This window comes from Aphis gossypii, chromosome 1 (assembly GCF_020184175.1).
Source record: "Aphis gossypii isolate Hap1 chromosome 1, ASM2018417v2, whole genome shotgun sequence".
In the NCBI taxonomy this organism is placed as follows: Eukaryota; Metazoa; Arthropoda; class Insecta; order Hemiptera; family Aphididae; genus Aphis; species Aphis gossypii.
Window position 1 is genome coordinate 17,358,536 of NC_065530.1, and position 20,323 is coordinate 17,378,858.

Sequence of the window (20,323 nt, forward strand, 5' to 3'; positions counted from 1 at the left end):
TTTTGAATTTTATATGGTACCTACTGTACATATTATTTTATTAGCGGGCTACGAATAAAAAAATATAGGGTGTATTTGTGACGTTTAAATGTATTTATTTTTTGTAGTTCTATTTTTAGTATTATTTTTAAGTTACATAAAAGAGTACTAAATGATAAAATAATATATGCCTACGTTAGATATCACGTGTTATATTATTATTTACAAAAGAAAAAAACAATATTGTACAAGCAAATTAATATTTTTATACCTTTTAATTTAATTTTTCTGTTATTTGGGACCTCAACATTTTATAATTAAATACTATCAATTTTTTATTAAAAATAATATGATTATAAATTATCTTCAACTTCAACTTAAATATTAAAATGTTAGAATTGATAAGCATGCTTATTATAATATAATATTATTTTGAAGCTATTGAGTAAGTTTTTTTTTTTTTAAAGTAATAATAACCTCTTTTAAATATGTTTTTTGAACAGGTATCTAGTTTAATCATTACAATTGTTTAATATTTTATTGACTTTTGAAACATAATTACTATAAATACATAAAATGAACATCAACTTAATGATGAACCCTATACGATTTTATTTACATTCACTGTAGCAACATCGTAACCGGAATATCAAAACACTAACTTAAATCCTAAATAGCACTTGTTAATGGGTGTTGCACGTTTTAAGATACCGAAAACTTTGACCGTTCATTTAGGATCAACGAAACTTTGTAGAAGTTAGTTTGCGCTTTCTGTGCACTATTATACTCAGATTTTGTCTGTTCAAAACACGTTAAAATCTTTAAGGTAAATTAGGTGCAAGTAAAACAGCCAATGAAAGGGATTGAATTCCGGAAACAGAAACCCGTACTACTATCGAGGAAAATAAAATACTCTAACGTGTATAGTGCGATGTTGAGATATCTTAGTATAAAGCTAAGTGTTGTAATATTTACCATGACAGTCCATTAATATTAATGTATCGACGGCTTAATTGACTTTTAAGCCATATATCCAACATAATAAATATCTCATCATAAAAGTCAATATATTTGTATTATTAATTATAGTTGTTAGAAGAATATTATAATAATTGATAACATTAAACAAAATCATTAATTTACTATACCTAAGTAACATCATACAAATAATGTGATATTTTTACTAATGTATAAATGTATAATTGTTTTGATTAGTCTTGATTATTTTCATCAAGTTGTATCCTTTGAGTTATCTATAATTGTATTATATTTTTATATTATTTAATTTCTTAACAGTAACAATCTTACTTATTATTATCATTGTTTGGAGTGAGTTCGGATTATAAAAGTGTTGAATAATTATTATGTTAGTTAACTTTAGTAAACGTTTTACTGTCCATCTTTCTTTAATTTATTAAATTTATTTTTACTTATTAAAACGTAACAATATCAAATCTATTAGGATAATCAAGAATATTGCGAAATAGTGATTGTTAAGCCTATAGAATATTTTTGGACCCTATACTCAATAGTTATCTTCTGATGGTAATGAAGCTAGAGAATCTAATTCTATTGATTAGGATAATCACAGATTGAGAATTCTTTAAAAATGATCTATGTTAGGTGACATAATATAGTAATGATGTACTATCTAAAACAAAGGTCCCGCTGAGAATATGATATATATATATATATTTCATAAATTAAATTAAATCGCGTGTAACATAAACAATTGTTTAATAATTATACCTGTGCGATGAAAAAAAAAAGGATTAAAATTATAATGAAATATGAATGAAAATTTTAAACTTCTGCAACAACACGCACTTGCACTTAACCAACGTGCCAATGACTGTCTGTCACGTTGGTTGTACACGCCTGAGTACCTGACATACCAGCTTTCATCATAATTCATAATTATTGTGTGAAAGACCTGCAGCAGCACCGCGTGACCGGACAACAGCTGATTGGTCCCGTGGGTGTGCGTTATAACCACGTTTTCTAACGTAACTCTGACATGAACGGGCGGAAGCTCTTTTGTTAATATATCGGTACCTTGTTAAAATCTATCCATTTTTTATGATTTTTTTTTTTATTTTAACTTTTTGACGAATCCAGTTAACGATACAAAAACTACGACAGTTTACGTACCGATAGTTTTATCTGATATCAAGTAATCGTTATCGTATGTATAAATGAAATTCATCGATTCCGCCACACATTTTTTTATTATCTGAAAATATGCTTTTATTCCGCAAGTAAGTACAAATAGTTAAAAACAATCATTCGATTCCATTAATTATAAATTGTAAATTTAACGGAACCAGGACAATATGTGAAATTACAAAATTTTTGAACAAATATTACAAATCATAATTTCGTCAATAATTTTATAAATTTATTTAGACACTTTATTAATGTAGTGTAATTAATTAATTGTATTACTAAAAACTGAAAAAAAATTATTTAGAAAAAATGTGCTTGTATTATTATCTAATTGTTCAATAATATATTGTTTATTAGGTACATTTTAATACTTATAATCTAACGAGAATTTACATTTTACATAATCAGTAGGTATCTGATTTATTATTTTATAGATAATTAATGTATTTTAAATTATACATGTATATTTTGAACACATGTATTATGTCTACTATTATTATGTAGGTAGGTAACCTATAAAAACGTGAGAAAATATTAATTTTGATAATCCACTAAAATTAGTTGCTTGATAATGTTTAAAAACAATCACAATGAACACAAGTAAAAATTGATAGGAAGTGAAATAGTAGATTGTTAAACCTAGTTATGTGCTAGTAGAATCCATGGTCCTCTGCATTATAATAGTGTATTCTGACACACGAACATATATTTTGCACGCATCTTTTATATGCGGAAACACAATTTTAATTGGAATATTTAAGATGTTTAGCCCAATTTTTAATACGTCGTTTCCCGATTGCGTTTCTGTATAAGTACGTTTACCATTAATTTAAAAATGAAGTTACCACGATTGCATTAATTAGCAGTTATGTCGTTATGAATAAGGTTTTCTCTTTGGCAATGGACGTTGGTAGGATTTGTGTTAAATCGTTTGTCAGACACTTATTTTGCTAAAATCGAAATAATATCATCGCGGTATATTACACATGATACTTGCAACGGTAATATCATAATATACAGTGGAACTTCGATAACTCGAATCGTTTGGGGGCGATAAAAAATTCGAGTCATCTAAAATTTGACTTACATTAAATAATATATAATATATATATTGTAAGGCAGATGCCTACCATTCCTCCGAGTCATCGGAAATTTGACTTAAGAGGTTCGAGTTATCGAGTTTTCACTGTATATATTATTACTCAAACAAGTGGGTTTCAGTGTTAATATTTATTACAATATATCTAATAATTACAATAATATTAAGTACATACTCGTAAACAACGAACCGGAAATTTGCCGATAATAATAATAATTGTTATAGTGCGTATAATATTATAATTTATAACATACCACATAGTATATTTTATTATTATGATTGGAACTTGAGCCGGCGTGGTTTTCTGTAGATAGAAGATAAAAGAGTGGAAAATGGGATAACTGTGTGCGCATTCGTCATGTACAATAATAATAATTGGATCATCATTTATTTTATAGTATTAGCCGTGACATTCAGATCCCAAACCTTTTCGGTCACAAAGTCAATAAAATATATTATTATTAATAATAATCGATAGTAGATAGGATGTAACAATGATTCGCAAACCACAAACTCGACAGATGGACGATAGATAAAAGCCGATGTGTTTTTATAATATACTATACTATTTATTACGATTATATATTTTTTATTGTTGGAACGTATGTTGTCGACCGTCCACTCGGATCAGGAATTTCGATAAATTTTCACTGCATATCACTGTAATGGCGTTCTTAGTGTATAGAGGAGGATTATTTTATATTTTATATGTACGTCTAAACTCTAAACCGATACGATTAGTTTGATCTCCGGCTGATGTTCAACCCGCGGGGCTTACACATCCCAGTTTTCGCACGTTTCGTGAATCATACCACACAAACCTCACAAAAAAGTATATCTATATTATAACGTCTAATCGTCTAGCTGTACATATTATTTTATAGACAACACGTGTGTCGTATTTATATATAGTTTTTATCGGTTAATGGATTTTGCTTCTGTGATAAATCGCACTAGCCACCATATAATATAATATATTACACGTTATATCACCCGCGACCAATTTATCAACCACATTGAACACACAACCAAAAGTGAATTGAGTATATCAACAAAAAAAAATTAACTGTTTTTACTAGATATAATATTATTATATTAACTCTATAATCTTGGAAATTGTAAATTCATGACTACTTTATATTTTCATAAATTATCGCACGATATTTAACGTATTCATTAGTGAAAAGATAACAAATAATTATTTACTCTTAAGGTTAAAAAATGTTAAATATATTTAAAATGCCATTTTAAATCGTATTCCCTGACCTGTATATTATTTCATTAAAATCCATTAAAATAGTTTAAATGTTATGTCCTCTTAATTACAACTATTACAGTTATATATTATTTTGTAATGACATAATTTAGATCGCGTAAGGGATATCATAAGTTTGCGTCTTTGAAATCCATATTGTGGTAATTTTCATGAAAACCGCATTAGCTCTTGTAATTAAACTTTATGTAATTATTATTATTTTCATTAAAATCATATAATTTAATATATTATTATTTATCTAAAGTGTTAACGTAATTTACTTTATATGTATAGATATTAATATTTTGTTATTTTTCGTGAATATTTGCATATTGACAACACTAGGTACTGACGTTATAATCCAATAATGTAGCATTTATTTTATAAAAAAAAAAAAAAAATACTTCGACAAAATAAATATTTAATATTATACTAAATCTAAATATTTTAATCTAGGATATTACTGATATAGTACAATTAACAAATGTACCAATTTAATTTTTTTAAAAATATATGATAACCACTATGTTTTACAGTAAGTGTAATGTATCTATTTAATTTGAATTCAATGATAAAATCATTAGAAACGAAAAACGATTCTGAGCAAACAGTCATAAAATATTACCAAGTATATTTCATCATAATATGTTTTTTGATATTGTTACAAATTATTTATTTTACTATTAGTATTACGTTAAGGTTAAGTTAATTTAATTTTGCTAAAAACATAACATTCACTATAATATTATTAATATTTAATTATAATAATAATAGTGTATAATATATTTATATAATTTATTACTATTATAAAATTTTGAATTAATATTATTTTAGTATAAAATAGTATCAATACTTCATTAAGTTTGTGGTATAAATGGTCAATTGTTTAAAATTAATTTGAATGCTCTAAAAATGAATTAGGCTTATAAATAAAATAAAATAATAATATACATAAAAATCTCACAAATAATATTTTTAAATTATAACAAAATAATTTAAATTGTTATTTTTCATCTAAACATTGTATTTAGTTTAACAAATTTTTAACTTAAATATCAATATTTTTATTTCAAATAAGATATGCCTATATTGTATTTTTAATATCTTTAATAAGCTTTACAAATAATATATAAAAAACCTTGTATTATATTTTCAAGCTTTTTGGCCGATTAAAAATATATTTATTTAAAAAAAAACTAAATCAATACCAATTGTATGCATAAATAATTCAAAAATGATTAAAATGTTTTGAAAATTTGAATATGTATAGAAAATATTTGACGAAATATCTAAGTATCTACGGTTGTTAGTTTTTTAATTACAACCAGATTAAAAGGTAAATTTTGTCGAAATTAGTTTAACTTAAAAAAATGTCCTAATTCCCCTCTCACCTAATTATTGAGGAAAATACTGGGAAATGTTTACGGTTTACCTCTATAAGTACTCACTAGATTTACATTTTCATCAAAAGTGATGTTAAAGTTGAAAAACAAAGCATTTATTCTACCATGAAAAGTATCTTTAGATGTTGGTTCTTATAAAAAAACATACACACACATACATGACTGAAAATCAATACATTCATCAATCCATTCAGAATCTTAAACTAATATTATTATTTTTTATTTTACAAAGCTTAAAATTATATAATTAGTTATTAATACTTACATATAAATTAATCTTTTTTATGTTTGCATGCTCATTCACACGAATTTGTAAAATCATTGAATGTTTTATAATTTATAAAATGTATGTACTTGGGTTCAAAAAGTATTACATTACTTTAAAATCACCAGATACTAACTAACTTACTAACTAATGGGGTGATTTTTATCATGTCATAAAACATATTATTATCTTTACTTAAATTGAATTAACTCAACAAATTAGAAATGTTACAGACTTACAGCATATAAAACTCGTATATTATATTATGTATTAATTATTTATTGAGAATAGTTACAATAATTAGGTAATATTATTTTCCTATTACCTATTTTAATTGTTATGATTCAAAATTTATAATAACGCACTATGTTGGACGTTGATTATATATAATATTATTTAACTGTTGAACGATAAGAGCTAAATCTTAAGTTAAAATCTGTGACGTTCTACTTTTGTTTTTGATTCTAACCTCGGAACATTGCCAACATATGTCGAGTATTAAGATACTAACAATTAATAGTTATAAGGCTATATCTATATATAACATTCTTGAACGTCAATTGTTATTTAAACTCTCCAATATTGTGTTAAATGGTAATTTCATAATTTATAATAAATATATTAAACTATTATCACCAATAATTAATTTCAGATTTATTTAACATTACAATAAAATATTTATTGTAACAGTTCATTATATAGTAGGCGCATACAACAATAAAATATTTAAATACACATTGTAAGTGTAGATCTAAATAAGTAACTATTTTTAAATCGAAAAAAAAAAATAATACTGGTTTATTAATATTTATTTGACATTATAGGTAAATTCACGATTTTAATAATATTTCTTTGTTTTAAATTTATAATCACACAATTAGTTATAGAACTGCATATATTTTAATAGGTGCATATTGCATATTTTATTATATCTGTCAAACACATTAGCTATTTCCTTTTGTTTGCTCAACAATTTGATTTTAGTCTTATTAAAATAATAGCTCGATATTTATACTTTCATACTAACCTTAATGAATTATTTCCGTTGCTTTCTGATTGGATTGTTTAAATATTTTATTAATAAGATATTATGATGCCTAATAGGTACAAAGTTGGTTAAACAAAATTTAATTTAACTACGTTATATATTGTGTATATTTAATAACCTCATTGTTGAGTAACTGATCATTATAAAACAATTTGAGTTGTATCAAAAAAAAAAAAATATATATATATATATATATATAATATAATACCTATACGTATTTCTTAGAAAACAATTAAATTATATGTGAAAATATGTGAAAATATCAAATAACAGTTGTTAGTTCTACAATAATTTTCTATCCTTATTTTGTTTATTTGTACTAAATTATAAATTAATTTTATTTAAAAGTTAGTATTAAAAAAGCGTTTTATACTTAATTACTGGAAGAGTTTTTGAAAAATGTTAATGAACTGGAAGATAATAAACTTTTATCAACAATTCTATTAAATTTATCATTAAAAACATCTAATACTTGTGGGTTTTATATTATATTGTTTTGTTTTAATAATAAAAAGCATGATATAAAATCAAAAACGATTTTGAATACAATTAATTTTTAAACAATAATAATAAACAATATTGGAATATTTAGAACGTATTTTTTTTGTATATATATTATTTATAAGCAGAGTTAAAAATTTAATATTAGGAAAGCTTTTGTCATAACAAAATGTATTCGTACTTTTATAAAAATCTTGTCAGTGCATAATAACTAATTTTCTGTCTTAATTTTCAAACACCACTGTTGTATCTGATTAGTAGGACATTGCAATGGATGCGATTTACTGGTTTAAGGGCGACAGATATATATGATAAGAAAAATGTGTGAGACAATGGAAATAATTAATTTTTTGCTAACAAAGTTATAACTTTAATAAAGAAGAAAGACTAAACGCGCTTTGACGATGAACAAACAATCGTCCCTATTACAATCGTTGAATAATTCATTCAACGTGGGAACGCTGGCGAATTAAGGATTAATTAAGGGACTTTTTTGAATTTCTCTTTTCCATAGTTGTTTCATTTATAACAAAAAAAAAATCTCATAAAGAACTTGAAATAGGTAGAAGGCGAGGAAGAGAAAGAAAGACAAAAAACGTTATAGGCACTGGTGTTATAAGGGCGATCGCGTAAAACATTCAAGCCGCTAGCAGTTATGTTATTATTTGTCTTTCATCACGAACACAAAATAATAGCACTGAGTTAACTTTTTCATAATAGCAAAGCTTGGTTAACTTACCATTGTATATTTTTTGGTTTTATTTTAAATGAAAACACCATATACATTGTATGGTATGTTTTAAAGTTGCTCTCGAGAACTTGTGCTATTTGCATAAGTGGGAAAATACCTTATGCCTTTTTGTGGAATAAACAAATTTTATTGTGAGGTACGTTCTTAGCTAGTGCCTCAATAACCACCACTGCGAACAAGACCGACGTTCTGTCAAGAGGCCCATATTTTATTATACATTTTAATTTGAAGCTTAAGTATAATATTATAATCATTATCTCATTTATCTATTATATCTAACTTCTTTGTTTAAGACAAGCGTGTATCGTATTGCATTCTTAAAGCATTATAAACGTCTTGAAACCAAAATTTTTAGTTGTCATGTATAATATACAATACCGTACTAGAAATATGTTAAATATTCATAAAAATGTACATAAGAATTTTCGGATAAAAATAAAAGTCGAATCATTCGTTAAATGGATTTATATATATATATATAAAAAATATTTAAACAACATAATCATTAAACATGTTGACTATAGTAGCATTATCTAGAGTATTAATACTTTTAAAACATGTAACTGTTTTATAAAAATGTACAATAATTGACGAGGCCAAAATAATATCATGTAAATATTTTATATTTGAGTACTACCTGTATTGTATGTAGGTAAATACATTATATTAATGTATTATTCAAGTAGGAAACAAATTTAAAAATCAAATCTTAAGATTCTACCTAATCTATTGGCTCAAGAGGTGAATACAGTTGTATATATTTATCTTGGTCTTAACTGCGGTATCTCATCTTCTAGATGAGCCAATGTGATTGTCACAGATCGGTAAAATCAACCCACCAAACCCACACAATTTGCATACAAGTGGTTCGTACTTCCCCGAGGAACGATTGTTGTTTTTTCTCGAGAAACCGTTTCAAATGAATGCCTACGTATTTCAATGGCCCGTTCCCGATGACGGGCTTTACGCGTTCGTTGGTGATTTGACCCCTGCAAGATTTTTAAACAAGCTCACAACGCGTTCATCCAGCACACCAATGGTTACCCAGGTTTCTGAAAGACCTTTTTGTTTAATGGAACAAAAAAAAAAATAGCAAAAAATAACAAAAAATAAAAGCAATAAATCTATTGAAGGGAAGCCCTTGATGTTTAAGCACAACGAAGGAGGATTGGAGAAGGGCGTTCGTATGAGCTACCGTTATTTACGATCCCGGAACCCCGTAGATTTTCCGGCGTGTCCCGAAAAAAAGTTCTATTTCACGGTCGCTTAGAACGAAAAAAATACTTAAAAACTTTCTTTATAGAAAAATATACAACTCATATTGTATGTACCATATAAATACCTACATATTCTGTGAATACGGTTGAACAATTTTGGTTAGTATAGAGTACAAAAAAAAAATGTCAACTACAGTTAAATTAAATATACAATAAATAGTATACATTTTAAAATGATAAAATGCAATTAATTACCTATCTATACTTTATATCCTGTGTAAGGTACACAGGATATATAGGTATATAAGTATATCTATATTCATAACATCACATATAGAACCCTTACACATCAAATAGTGTTTTAAGATAATTATTTTTCTAAGATCCTAATAAAAAGTTTTCAATGTCCATAAACATAAAAAATATGTTAGAAAATGAGTAGAGCTCGATTAAACACTCAAAGTTGTTTTTTTTTATTGTTGTGGTTTACCTATCATTACTATTAAATTTACTTGAATATCATATAAGAACATATCCAGTGTTAAAGTGGTCGGAGTGGTCTATATCTCGTATTTTTTCATTTATATCTAATAAAATACTTTTAATAAAATAAATGCATAAGTACGTGTAATAACTACAAAATATATAATACAAAACATACGTTTCGAACATTCATTAATTAAAACATAAAGATTTACTTTTTATACATATGAAAGTTAATGAGATTGTAATTATAATATTTTAAAACGTGAAAAAGTAAAATATTACAAAAAGTTTCTTTATTACAAAGAGTCTTTATGTATAATAGTTGTCCTTTCATATGTTATAAGCGCATTAAAAATATTGATTTTTTCCATCGAGATGCGTAAGCACAAAGTGGATATTTTGAGGTTTACTTTAAAGGTCAGTCGAATTAACTGTGCATTGCCACTTACACATTGAAATCATTTGATGGAAATGCAAAAAAAAATTAAAAGAGATGATTTTTTAATTAAAATATTGATTTGTCAACACAATAAAATGGCGTACAATATAGTTTTAGAATTTTTTTTTTTTTTTTTGATATTACAAGTATTATATTAAACTAAAGCTATGACAACAATTAAATCGAGAAATTTTAAATAACTTTCATCAAAGTTTGATTTTTAAAGTACAACATATTTTATCGAATAAAATAGTTTCCATTCAAATGTTTTGTGATATATATTTTCTAAAAAAACTTTCGATTACATTTTATTTCAATTCACAATACCTAAAACTTGAAACATTCTATAGGTAAGTATAATGCGTTTAACAATTCGAAAAGAAAATGCAATACATACAAATTACTTAACATAATTATTAAGCAAACTTGAATTAAAAATTTAGAACTTGGGAGGCTAACTTTACGCACCTATACTTGTAGGTTAATAATAATACGAGTATAATGGAAATGGTTTCAGGATCGACGAAGGTAAAAATTGCATTAATAGCACGGGTATAGATCAATAATTAATATTAACCTTCAATAAGACATTTATAATCTAATAGGCTTTCTATAATCCATCCTTGACGCGTATACAATTTCAAGGTATCTGTAATAATATAATATAAGTTTTGTACATATATGTATATGGTGTTGGTGGTTGTAAACAAATAGTAGTACACCATAAATATGCCCCAACCGTAGAGAACCCAACAATAAAACGTCCAATTTTTCAAACATAATTTTATGAAAAGATAAGGGAAAATGCAGAAAACGTGAACTGCGTTTTGAATATTTGTTACATAGATTATATTATTATTCTGTTTGAAAAATGTTATTTTTGCTCTATTTTATCGCTACTGGTACATTATTACTTTTCGAATGATAGTAGTACACGATAAAAACAAGATGGAGAAATATATTATTTAATTTTGTTTTGTACACATATATTAAAAATATTGTATGTTCGTGTATTACCAAAGTCGAAGACACGACAAACATCGACTCTCAAATTACCATCGGGGGACATTGCATAATTTATATATATATTTCGTTCATCTGGATGTCTATATATTATGGTAATAAAAATCATAAACATGCACGGTCGTCGTGCGAACGATTTCAGTTTATAGGGCCACCACCACCCTCGATAATAATTAACCACCTCGCACAGACTTCGATCTCTTGCTCGATATGGTTTAATAATAATGATAATGTAAATAATAATAATGATAATGATAATAATAATAGATATATACGTATGAAAATATATATATTATGTATATTGTATATTGTATAATTTATATGAACTACTATAAAATATGAATGTACCATCGTCGTCATTAACGACGATAATAAATTTCAAAAGCGCGTGAACGCCAGTGCACCGGTGAACATAATATATTGGGAGAGACCGGGAGTAATGGGGATCCCCGAAGCTTTTTATTTTTATATAATTTAGTTTTTGTATTCCATTCGCCTTTGCGTCCTTTTTTGATGGTTGTTTAGAGCCGTGCTCAACTCCCACAAGCATCGGATACTGTGTTTTCTCACATTTTCGGGTAGTTTTTATTTTATTTTTTATGATTTTTTGGAAATGTTATCACATCCTAAATTTTACACTCTGTCAATTGAATATAATTATAATGAGTGTCGACCAAGAGATTTATACTCGTTTTACGCGTTATTCCGTAATATTTATTTATAAGTGAAATATTAATATTTTTCGTGACTGTTGCCGACACAACCGGATAGAATCACATGCCTCTTAAATCCCACCTATTCACAATATTTTCCACCAAACGGAGTTCGTTACGACAAGCATTACTAATCTAACGGAAATCGGTGATCCACGATTGCATTGGAGGGGAAGAAGGCGTGTAACACGTATACCACGAACCTGACCTCGATTTCGTCGGTATGTGGTTGTAACGCCCACTCCCGGTTGCAGTCATCCAGCGACGACGCATAGTCACAATACGAGATTTGATATATTTATCTTTTAACTTCAAAGTTCTCATTTTCTTTTGCGAGCGAATGAAAACCAGACATGATAGATTTGAATATAATGCATGTAATTTGTTCAAATGACGTGTGTATAGTGTAAGGTTTTAAAAATGTGAACAATTTGTACAGTGTTATTATTATTTTTTTATTTTTTTATTTTTTTTTTGGAAGGGAGGGAGTCAATTGTTATTATAATATATTATTATTACTACGATAACATTAATAGATGATGCATTAAATGGCGATCCTATCTCAAACCTTCAAAAAGTTGTGTATACATATTTATATTTGTTATGCGTTTCGCATTGAATTTAGTTTATAATAATAGTGCAATAAGTAACGAATGATTAGTGTGTAATAATTTAGAGTAAATCTGTTTAAAATGGGCACTGCGGGTCCAAAACGTTTGATTCTAAAGGTTTTTAAATGTCCACCAACTGGAGTGTAGATCTAGGTACAATGATACCATATCCGTATACTCCAAGGACGAAACAGTTAATGCATCAGCATTTCAAGTTTGCGACGACGTGTAAACAAAATCACAACGTTTCGGTTTAATTGGTATAATTTCAAAATTAATAGCATTGCGCTAACAAAAGAAAATTAATTAAATCATTGCCAATAATGCTTAGCGATTGATCAACATAGTTGGACGAAAAATTGAACAAGGGCAATTAAAATATATTTACATACACGCGATAAAATCGTTATAGTTCCTGCTGTTGACATCACATTTTTACCGACTACAATAACCGTCAAAAAATATTTATATTTCGTAAACTCATAATATATAATGATTTACTGTTATACTTCTGTACCCTACCTATATTAATATTCTCATAAAGCTATAGCTTAATGTCTAATTGTAAATATATCTATACAATTCTCAATTATAGAAAAAAAATCATAAAAATGTTTGATAACATTTTCATACTTATGTATTTTTGTTTACATAGTCTCAATGATGGGTTATTAATTATGACGTCTAATCATCAATTTTCAAATATAATATTAAATACTAGAACGTTACAGGTATAGTTAAATAACGAAAATCTTGGTAATTTATCAAAAATAAACATACGCTAACGGATATACTTGATAATATGTTACCAAGGGCAAGCAAATGGAACTATACCACAATATTTCTTTAATTAAGGAATCGTTTATAATTTACTTCCATACGAGTCTATTGCTTCAATTGTATTAAGCTCTATCATAAATATAAATGTATTAACATTATTCTAAATTTCAGACAAAATGTTATTTAATAACGTATTTTAATAAAATAATTTTAGTTGAAAAGTTTGTATCAAATATTTGAACTAATTAGACTCAATGATTAATTATTGGCGCATTTATCCTAATGACAAAACTTTTGGAACAATCTATTTTGTTTGTAAGTTTTTAAATAGACATTTTTATTCTTTGGAAACTAAATTATTTTACATAATTTATAGTGTATTTTAATTTATTGTAATGAGTATTTAATGTGTTTATTTTTCGCATTAAACTCTTTATTTAATAAATCAACTTTATATAACTAAATTTTACTAATAAAATCTGCATTATTTTGATAATTTTAAGTCACAAAGTTTCAATTAGTAATAATCTATACTAATAATTTATTAATATAAAGATATTTACTATAAAATGTATAAAATTAGTGTATAAATAAAGTTATACATCGTTTTTCTTCTACGCATCAAAAATCAATCTATACAGTTATAAAAAAACAAAAAACATTTTTTTTTTTTTTTTTTTTTAATTTAACACATTAGACGCTATTACATTTTTGATATTTGATACTTGAATGTATCTTTACTCCATAGGATTATCGTTTGGCTATTTTTTAATCTTTTTCTTGTTGATTTATTTATTATTTTATTATTTTATTTTTGTTATCCATTTGGTAATCAGATGACAGTAATTGGTATTTTTATGTGAATTTTGGCGAAGGAAGAGTTACAGTAAAAATAAATAAATAAATACAAATAATAATAAATGTAAAAAGCCTTTTTTGTCCCTAATTTAAAAAAATACCGTTCGTTATATTTTTATTGAAGTGCAAATCAATAGAACCGCTTCCACTGTCCTTCACTCCCTAACCACAATAATGGGCAATGCAAAAATGGGTCAGGACAAAAATGAAGATTTCCCAGCTCTCACTTGAATGGTTTAAATCGATGGACCGTGGGTGTTGTATTTATTTACCAGATAATTACCTAACTAATCAATAAAAGTATGGTTTTTACCTTTTTGAAATACACATTTTGAACACTTGTCATAATGGTCTTGGAGAACCTAACTATACACTTATATAACTACCATATAGTTTTCTAATTGTGTGGAATAGTTCAAAATGTTTTTTTTTATTTCTAATAATATTTAGCATAATATATATATGTTACGAGAAAAGTAGAAGTCGGGCAATTACATTTGGGCAGTGTAGATTAAATATTGAGTACATAAAAAAATTAAATAAAACATCTAGAAAATATAATTAACTTGTACAGTTTTTTTAATATTATTATCTAAAAGTGATTTGATATAAATAAAATACCTACAATATATTATTAAATTACAATTATTTTGATAATTTTATTCAAATTGATTATTATTAAAAAACAATGAAGGGCTATAGCATTATTTTACATTATTCATTACCACATACACCACTGTTATTGCACTTTGAGTTGCTAAGTCGACCAGATTTTTTACACTTACACAATGTATTGCAAGTACACCTATCGTACGCTTAGCCGTCTAAATTAAAAGATTTTTAGAGATAATTAAATATTAAAATATCTAAGTATAGTTTTGTAGTGATATTTTTAAGTATAAAATATAAATACAATTCGATATAAATGTGTGAAGCCCGCTGTATTTAATTTACTTTGCCAATTATTTGAATCTGGGTGGGGTAGATTGTCGGGCAATTTAGTACAATGCCCGATCAATGTATGAACAATTTGAGTATTAAAATTATCATTCTTACATTGTCCAAAATGTTCGAGCATTGTGCACAGTGCCCGGGCATTGTTATACAATGCCCGAATTTCCTACTTTGCCCGTAACATATATATAATAATTGTGATATTATTTAATTTAAATATTGAATATTATTTTATTGTATTTTAACAACAATTTAACTACTGGCATTCTTAAACAATTTTTATAAACTATAAATACAATATATTAATAAATTATTCTTATTTAGGTAAATTGTAGTGCCTATACTCGTATATCCTAATATTGTGATTATTAAAACATGAATTATTGATACAATATAATTTAACTTATTTTGTGCTAATCTTTACATAATATATATATATATATATTTATTTTATTATCACCTATATTACTTTAACTTGTTTTATATATGTATAGTAATAATAATTTTATTTACAGGTGATGTTAAAGATGAAACGTACTCGTCCGAAAATAACAGAAACTCTGGATATGAAACGAATTTATACCTCTATTCTGTAAGTATTATTGAGAGAAATTAAATATTCTAGTAAAAAACCTGAAATACATTTTAAAATATGATTATTTTTTTTAATAATTGAATAAAAATAATAGTTTAGCAGTACTAAATCTGATAATATAATTTTTGGAAAACTTCCAAAAGAATTTAATTAGTTTTAAAATGGATATTGTTTGAAACTGAGCTATATTCCTAAATTATATATGTCCCAATGATAATCAAAAAAAAAAAAACTATGATAAAAATAGTGGTTAAATAGTGGAAATTTATCAAATTATTGAAACTTCTTAAAAATAAACTTAAATATTACAAAAATAAAATAATAGTGATTTAAATATGTTTAAATAGGCACCATCTTTTTTAGTTTCTCTTGTCCTCTTCATGTCATTGATAAGCTATATTATTTTAAAATTTGGATGACATGACATATTAAGCTATCTATGTGTAATACATGTAATATATTATACATTCCGAAATAATTTATAGGAACTTAATTGACAAGCAAATAATAATAACATAAGACTCGTATTAACGTTATACATACTCAGAATAAATTAAATCTCATACATTTTGTGTTTGTACAAAATATGTAATATATAAATATATTAAATACATATCAAAATTAAGATAATAAAGTACCATTGTACCAAATAAGTATAATACCATCAAAATTATTATTCTTTAAATCGTTAAAATTGCAGGTTGTGTTTTAAAATATATATTATTAAATTATGTAGGTAATAATTATTTATATACTACTTTTAAGACTTAATATTTACTTCATTTAACAAATTTTAAACAATTAATGTACCTACGACAATAGTTAGTAGTGTTATTACTTTATTTTATTATGTGGAAAAAGTTGTTTCTATTGCCAAAAACCGTAATAACCCAACACTTAGAAGTCATATTTCAAAGCTTGAACAAGCTTACTCCTTTTTTATTGTCTTTCTATTTTATATTTTTAAATTCTATTTTCAGAATTTATCTGACATCTTAAATATTATAACTAGATCACGATTTAGAATTTTTTTAATTTATACCAATCCATTTAAAATATAAGAAGCAAGACCCACTCTCAGGATAAACATAATATCTTACAGATAAAAAATAAAATTTCCTATGGTTTACTCGTAACCATAATATATATATATTTTTTTTTTATAGAATAAAACTAAACAATACTATAAATTTGTATTATACAAAAGAAAACATTAAAACTGAATTAAATCGCATGGTCTTGGAATTCTGCTCATAATTTATTATTTCTCATATTATTATAGAACGACTAAACGCACCTATTATTAATTAAAAACAATAAATATAATACACTAGACACGTATTACGTAGTATTGTAAATTATTATTGTGCCCAATGAAATACTGATTTGTGATTACCCTGCATATAGAAGACGTCATACCCACTTTTTTGATCTCCTATATTTTGCAAATGAGTTACATGGAAAAGTTACGCTCAGCAGTTCAAGTTTAGCTTCTCCAGTTTAAATTTTGAATCGAATTGAGAAATATTACTTAAGGATAATACTATTTTCTATGTCTATACCTTGATATTTTACTATATTCTGATTTTAAGCAAATAATAAAAATGTAAGATATTGCAATTTAAAAATTAAAATTGTTATAGTAAAAACTGTCGTATAATTATAGACGACTTTTTGTCGTTAAGTTTTATAATATATCAATTCACATTAATATTAATACTATAGATGCTAAACGTAGACTGCTAATTATAAATTTTCTAAATTATGAACTTATATATAAAACAGGTGTAGCGTCCTCTTAATAATTTTTTAAAACCGCTGAAATGAAATTAAAATTCTTGTGAATAAACACGCAATTGGTGCATACTGCATAGTATAAAAAAATTATTTTGAGAAATCTCATCTGATTCAGTCAGCCCAATTGTCTAACCTCGATAATCGATCAGACTGCGGTAGTAAAAAAATACTAATTATGACTTTACGAACTTTTATCATTGTGAACCGATTGATTGCAGGACGAAATGGACGACCGGCCGCGAGTGCCCACTTTCCTCAACTCGATTGCTGATTACTCGAACACCATCCCAAATTTGGCGGATTCTGACACCAAGTCAACCACTGCCAAACAGGGATCGTCCAGGATGGGCACGCTTGTCGGCGTCTACCTGCCCTGCGTACAGAACATCTTCGGAGTCATTTTGTTCATTCGACTATCGTGGGTTGTCGGCACGGCAGGTGTCGTCTACGGGTTCGGAATCGTATTCACCTGTTGTTGTGTGGTAAGTCTGATATATTATACATAAAAATAGACATAAAATACATTTACACCAACAATAGAATTATGCCCCACACAACTGATCATTGAATATGATTGCTGATTGTCACTCATTGCTTTCCAAGATGATAATATATTATCCAACTTCAGTTAACTTTGTGATTCTCACGCTAATTTTACTACATCACTGTTACAGTGACACTACAGAAGTATCTATCACTTTCTTTAAATTTCTGACCAACTACTCTTTTATTTTGTCCAACATGACTCGTCAACAATAACACTTCATACATATTACATATTTTCCTTATATTATATGGCCACCTATCTCGTATTTTATGATATTAATATTGTTACCGCATGAATTTAGTTTAAATTTCTTAACGCAAAAAAAGGAGTTAGTTGTAACTTTAAAACTTTTTTAATCATATATGACAAAATAATATATTCATTTTATCTGGAACAATATTTTTTTTTGAATGTACAATATTGTTAATATTATATACTGTTTATCGTATCAAGCTATATTATTCAAATGAATTTTAACGAACTAGGTAAAACAAAAATTATTTTGAAATTGTTCATGATTTGCATAATTTTATTCATTTTTTTTATTTTCATTTGGCGGCATTCACCCATTTTACTGTGATTCGTTTTATTTTTTAAACGAATGGTTTGTTAAATGCTACAATATTATAGTCAAACAAAACAGTTGGTATGCTGCTTATTCAAATACGCAAGCTGGTCTGACCACTGTTTTGTATTGTTAACGATCAATTAACGAGCTTTTTTGTAGCAGTTAAAATCCCCCCTTCCCCCGTCACTCATTTTACGAAAAGTATACTTACCGCCAACGCGTGCTCGTTAAACGTATATTAAACCCTTGTAAGAGGAACGTTATAGCCGTTTTGGTTGAAATTTTATTTCTACCCTTGTGCATTATTATCGCTAAAAATGTTTAATGGTCGCTCATAAACAACCTGGTGGTGGATTCTTTAAACTTGTTTGTTATAATAATGTACGCATTGGGTGTACAAAATTCGAATTAAGTTCACACAAGCGTGATGTCTCTATGTGCATCCCAGTATGCCGTTATAAACTCTATACGCCTCAGAATTCCGTATTTTAATCAAAAGTTATTCTTTATGAATAATTACAGGTTTGAACATCGTTAAGACGGCACTGCGTCTTTCGAATATTTCAAATATTAATTTATCCTCTAAAGCATAATATTTCCCATACGTTATACATTATGATACGCCGCTACTATTAATTACTTATGAGTTTCTTCTACTAGTTTTTCGTCGCTTTTATATGATATCCAGGGCAGATTGCTTTGTATTTACATAATTTTCATTGAGAAAATGAGTTGCTTTGAGGTGAAAGTCTATACGGTTGATCAAATACAAGCGACGACATTCAGACCACTGTGTATAATATATTATCTTTTAAATAATCTTATTCTTAGATATCGTGTTATTAAAACATATAGGTACACGCATATTGCACATAGTTCACAAATAATTAGGTGTCTTTGAATATAAAATATAGTCCTATTATAATCAGTTATGCAACCAGTTGTACTACTAGGTACTCCTCTCTCCAAAATGTTTTATTAATTTTTAAGATATATTGTAAGAAACAATATTAATATAATTGATATCTAACAAATGAGAATCTACAGCTATAGGTAGATATATATATTATAAATAAATAATTGTAGTTTTTCCATGTATTTTTTTTTTATAAGCTATACTAGGGGTGAACAAACTTTTTTTGGTCACGATCTACTAAAAATATACTTCACTTTTAAGGATCATTTGCATAGAAATGCATTAAGTGTATAATATACCGTTAAAATAAATTCTCACATGATGAAAAATTAAACTGTCCACAATCGACCGT

General features: G+C 26.4%; 2 protein-coding genes across 6 annotated transcripts in view; both read left to right on the plus strand.

Annotated features, from left to right (window-relative positions):
- The window catches only part of LOC114126798 (solute carrier family 12 member 6), a 257,451-nt gene that overhangs the window by 225,465 nt on the left and 11,663 nt on the right, over positions 1-20,323 (plus strand). For all 5 annotated transcript variants that reach the window (XM_050201555.1, XM_050201572.1, XM_027990816.2 and 2 more), the window contains 2 exons: positions 16,064-16,140; positions 18,159-18,422. In XM_050201555.1, the coding sequence (XP_050057512.1) occupies positions 16,064-16,140; positions 18,159-18,422 (341 nt within the window). The remainder of the gene's footprint in view (positions 1-16,063; positions 16,141-18,158; positions 18,423-20,323) is intronic.
- Positions 1-20,323, plus strand: part of LOC114126795 (uncharacterized) — a 198,401-nt gene that overhangs the window by 135,318 nt on the left and 42,760 nt on the right. The gene's annotated exons all lie outside the window — the stretch shown is intronic.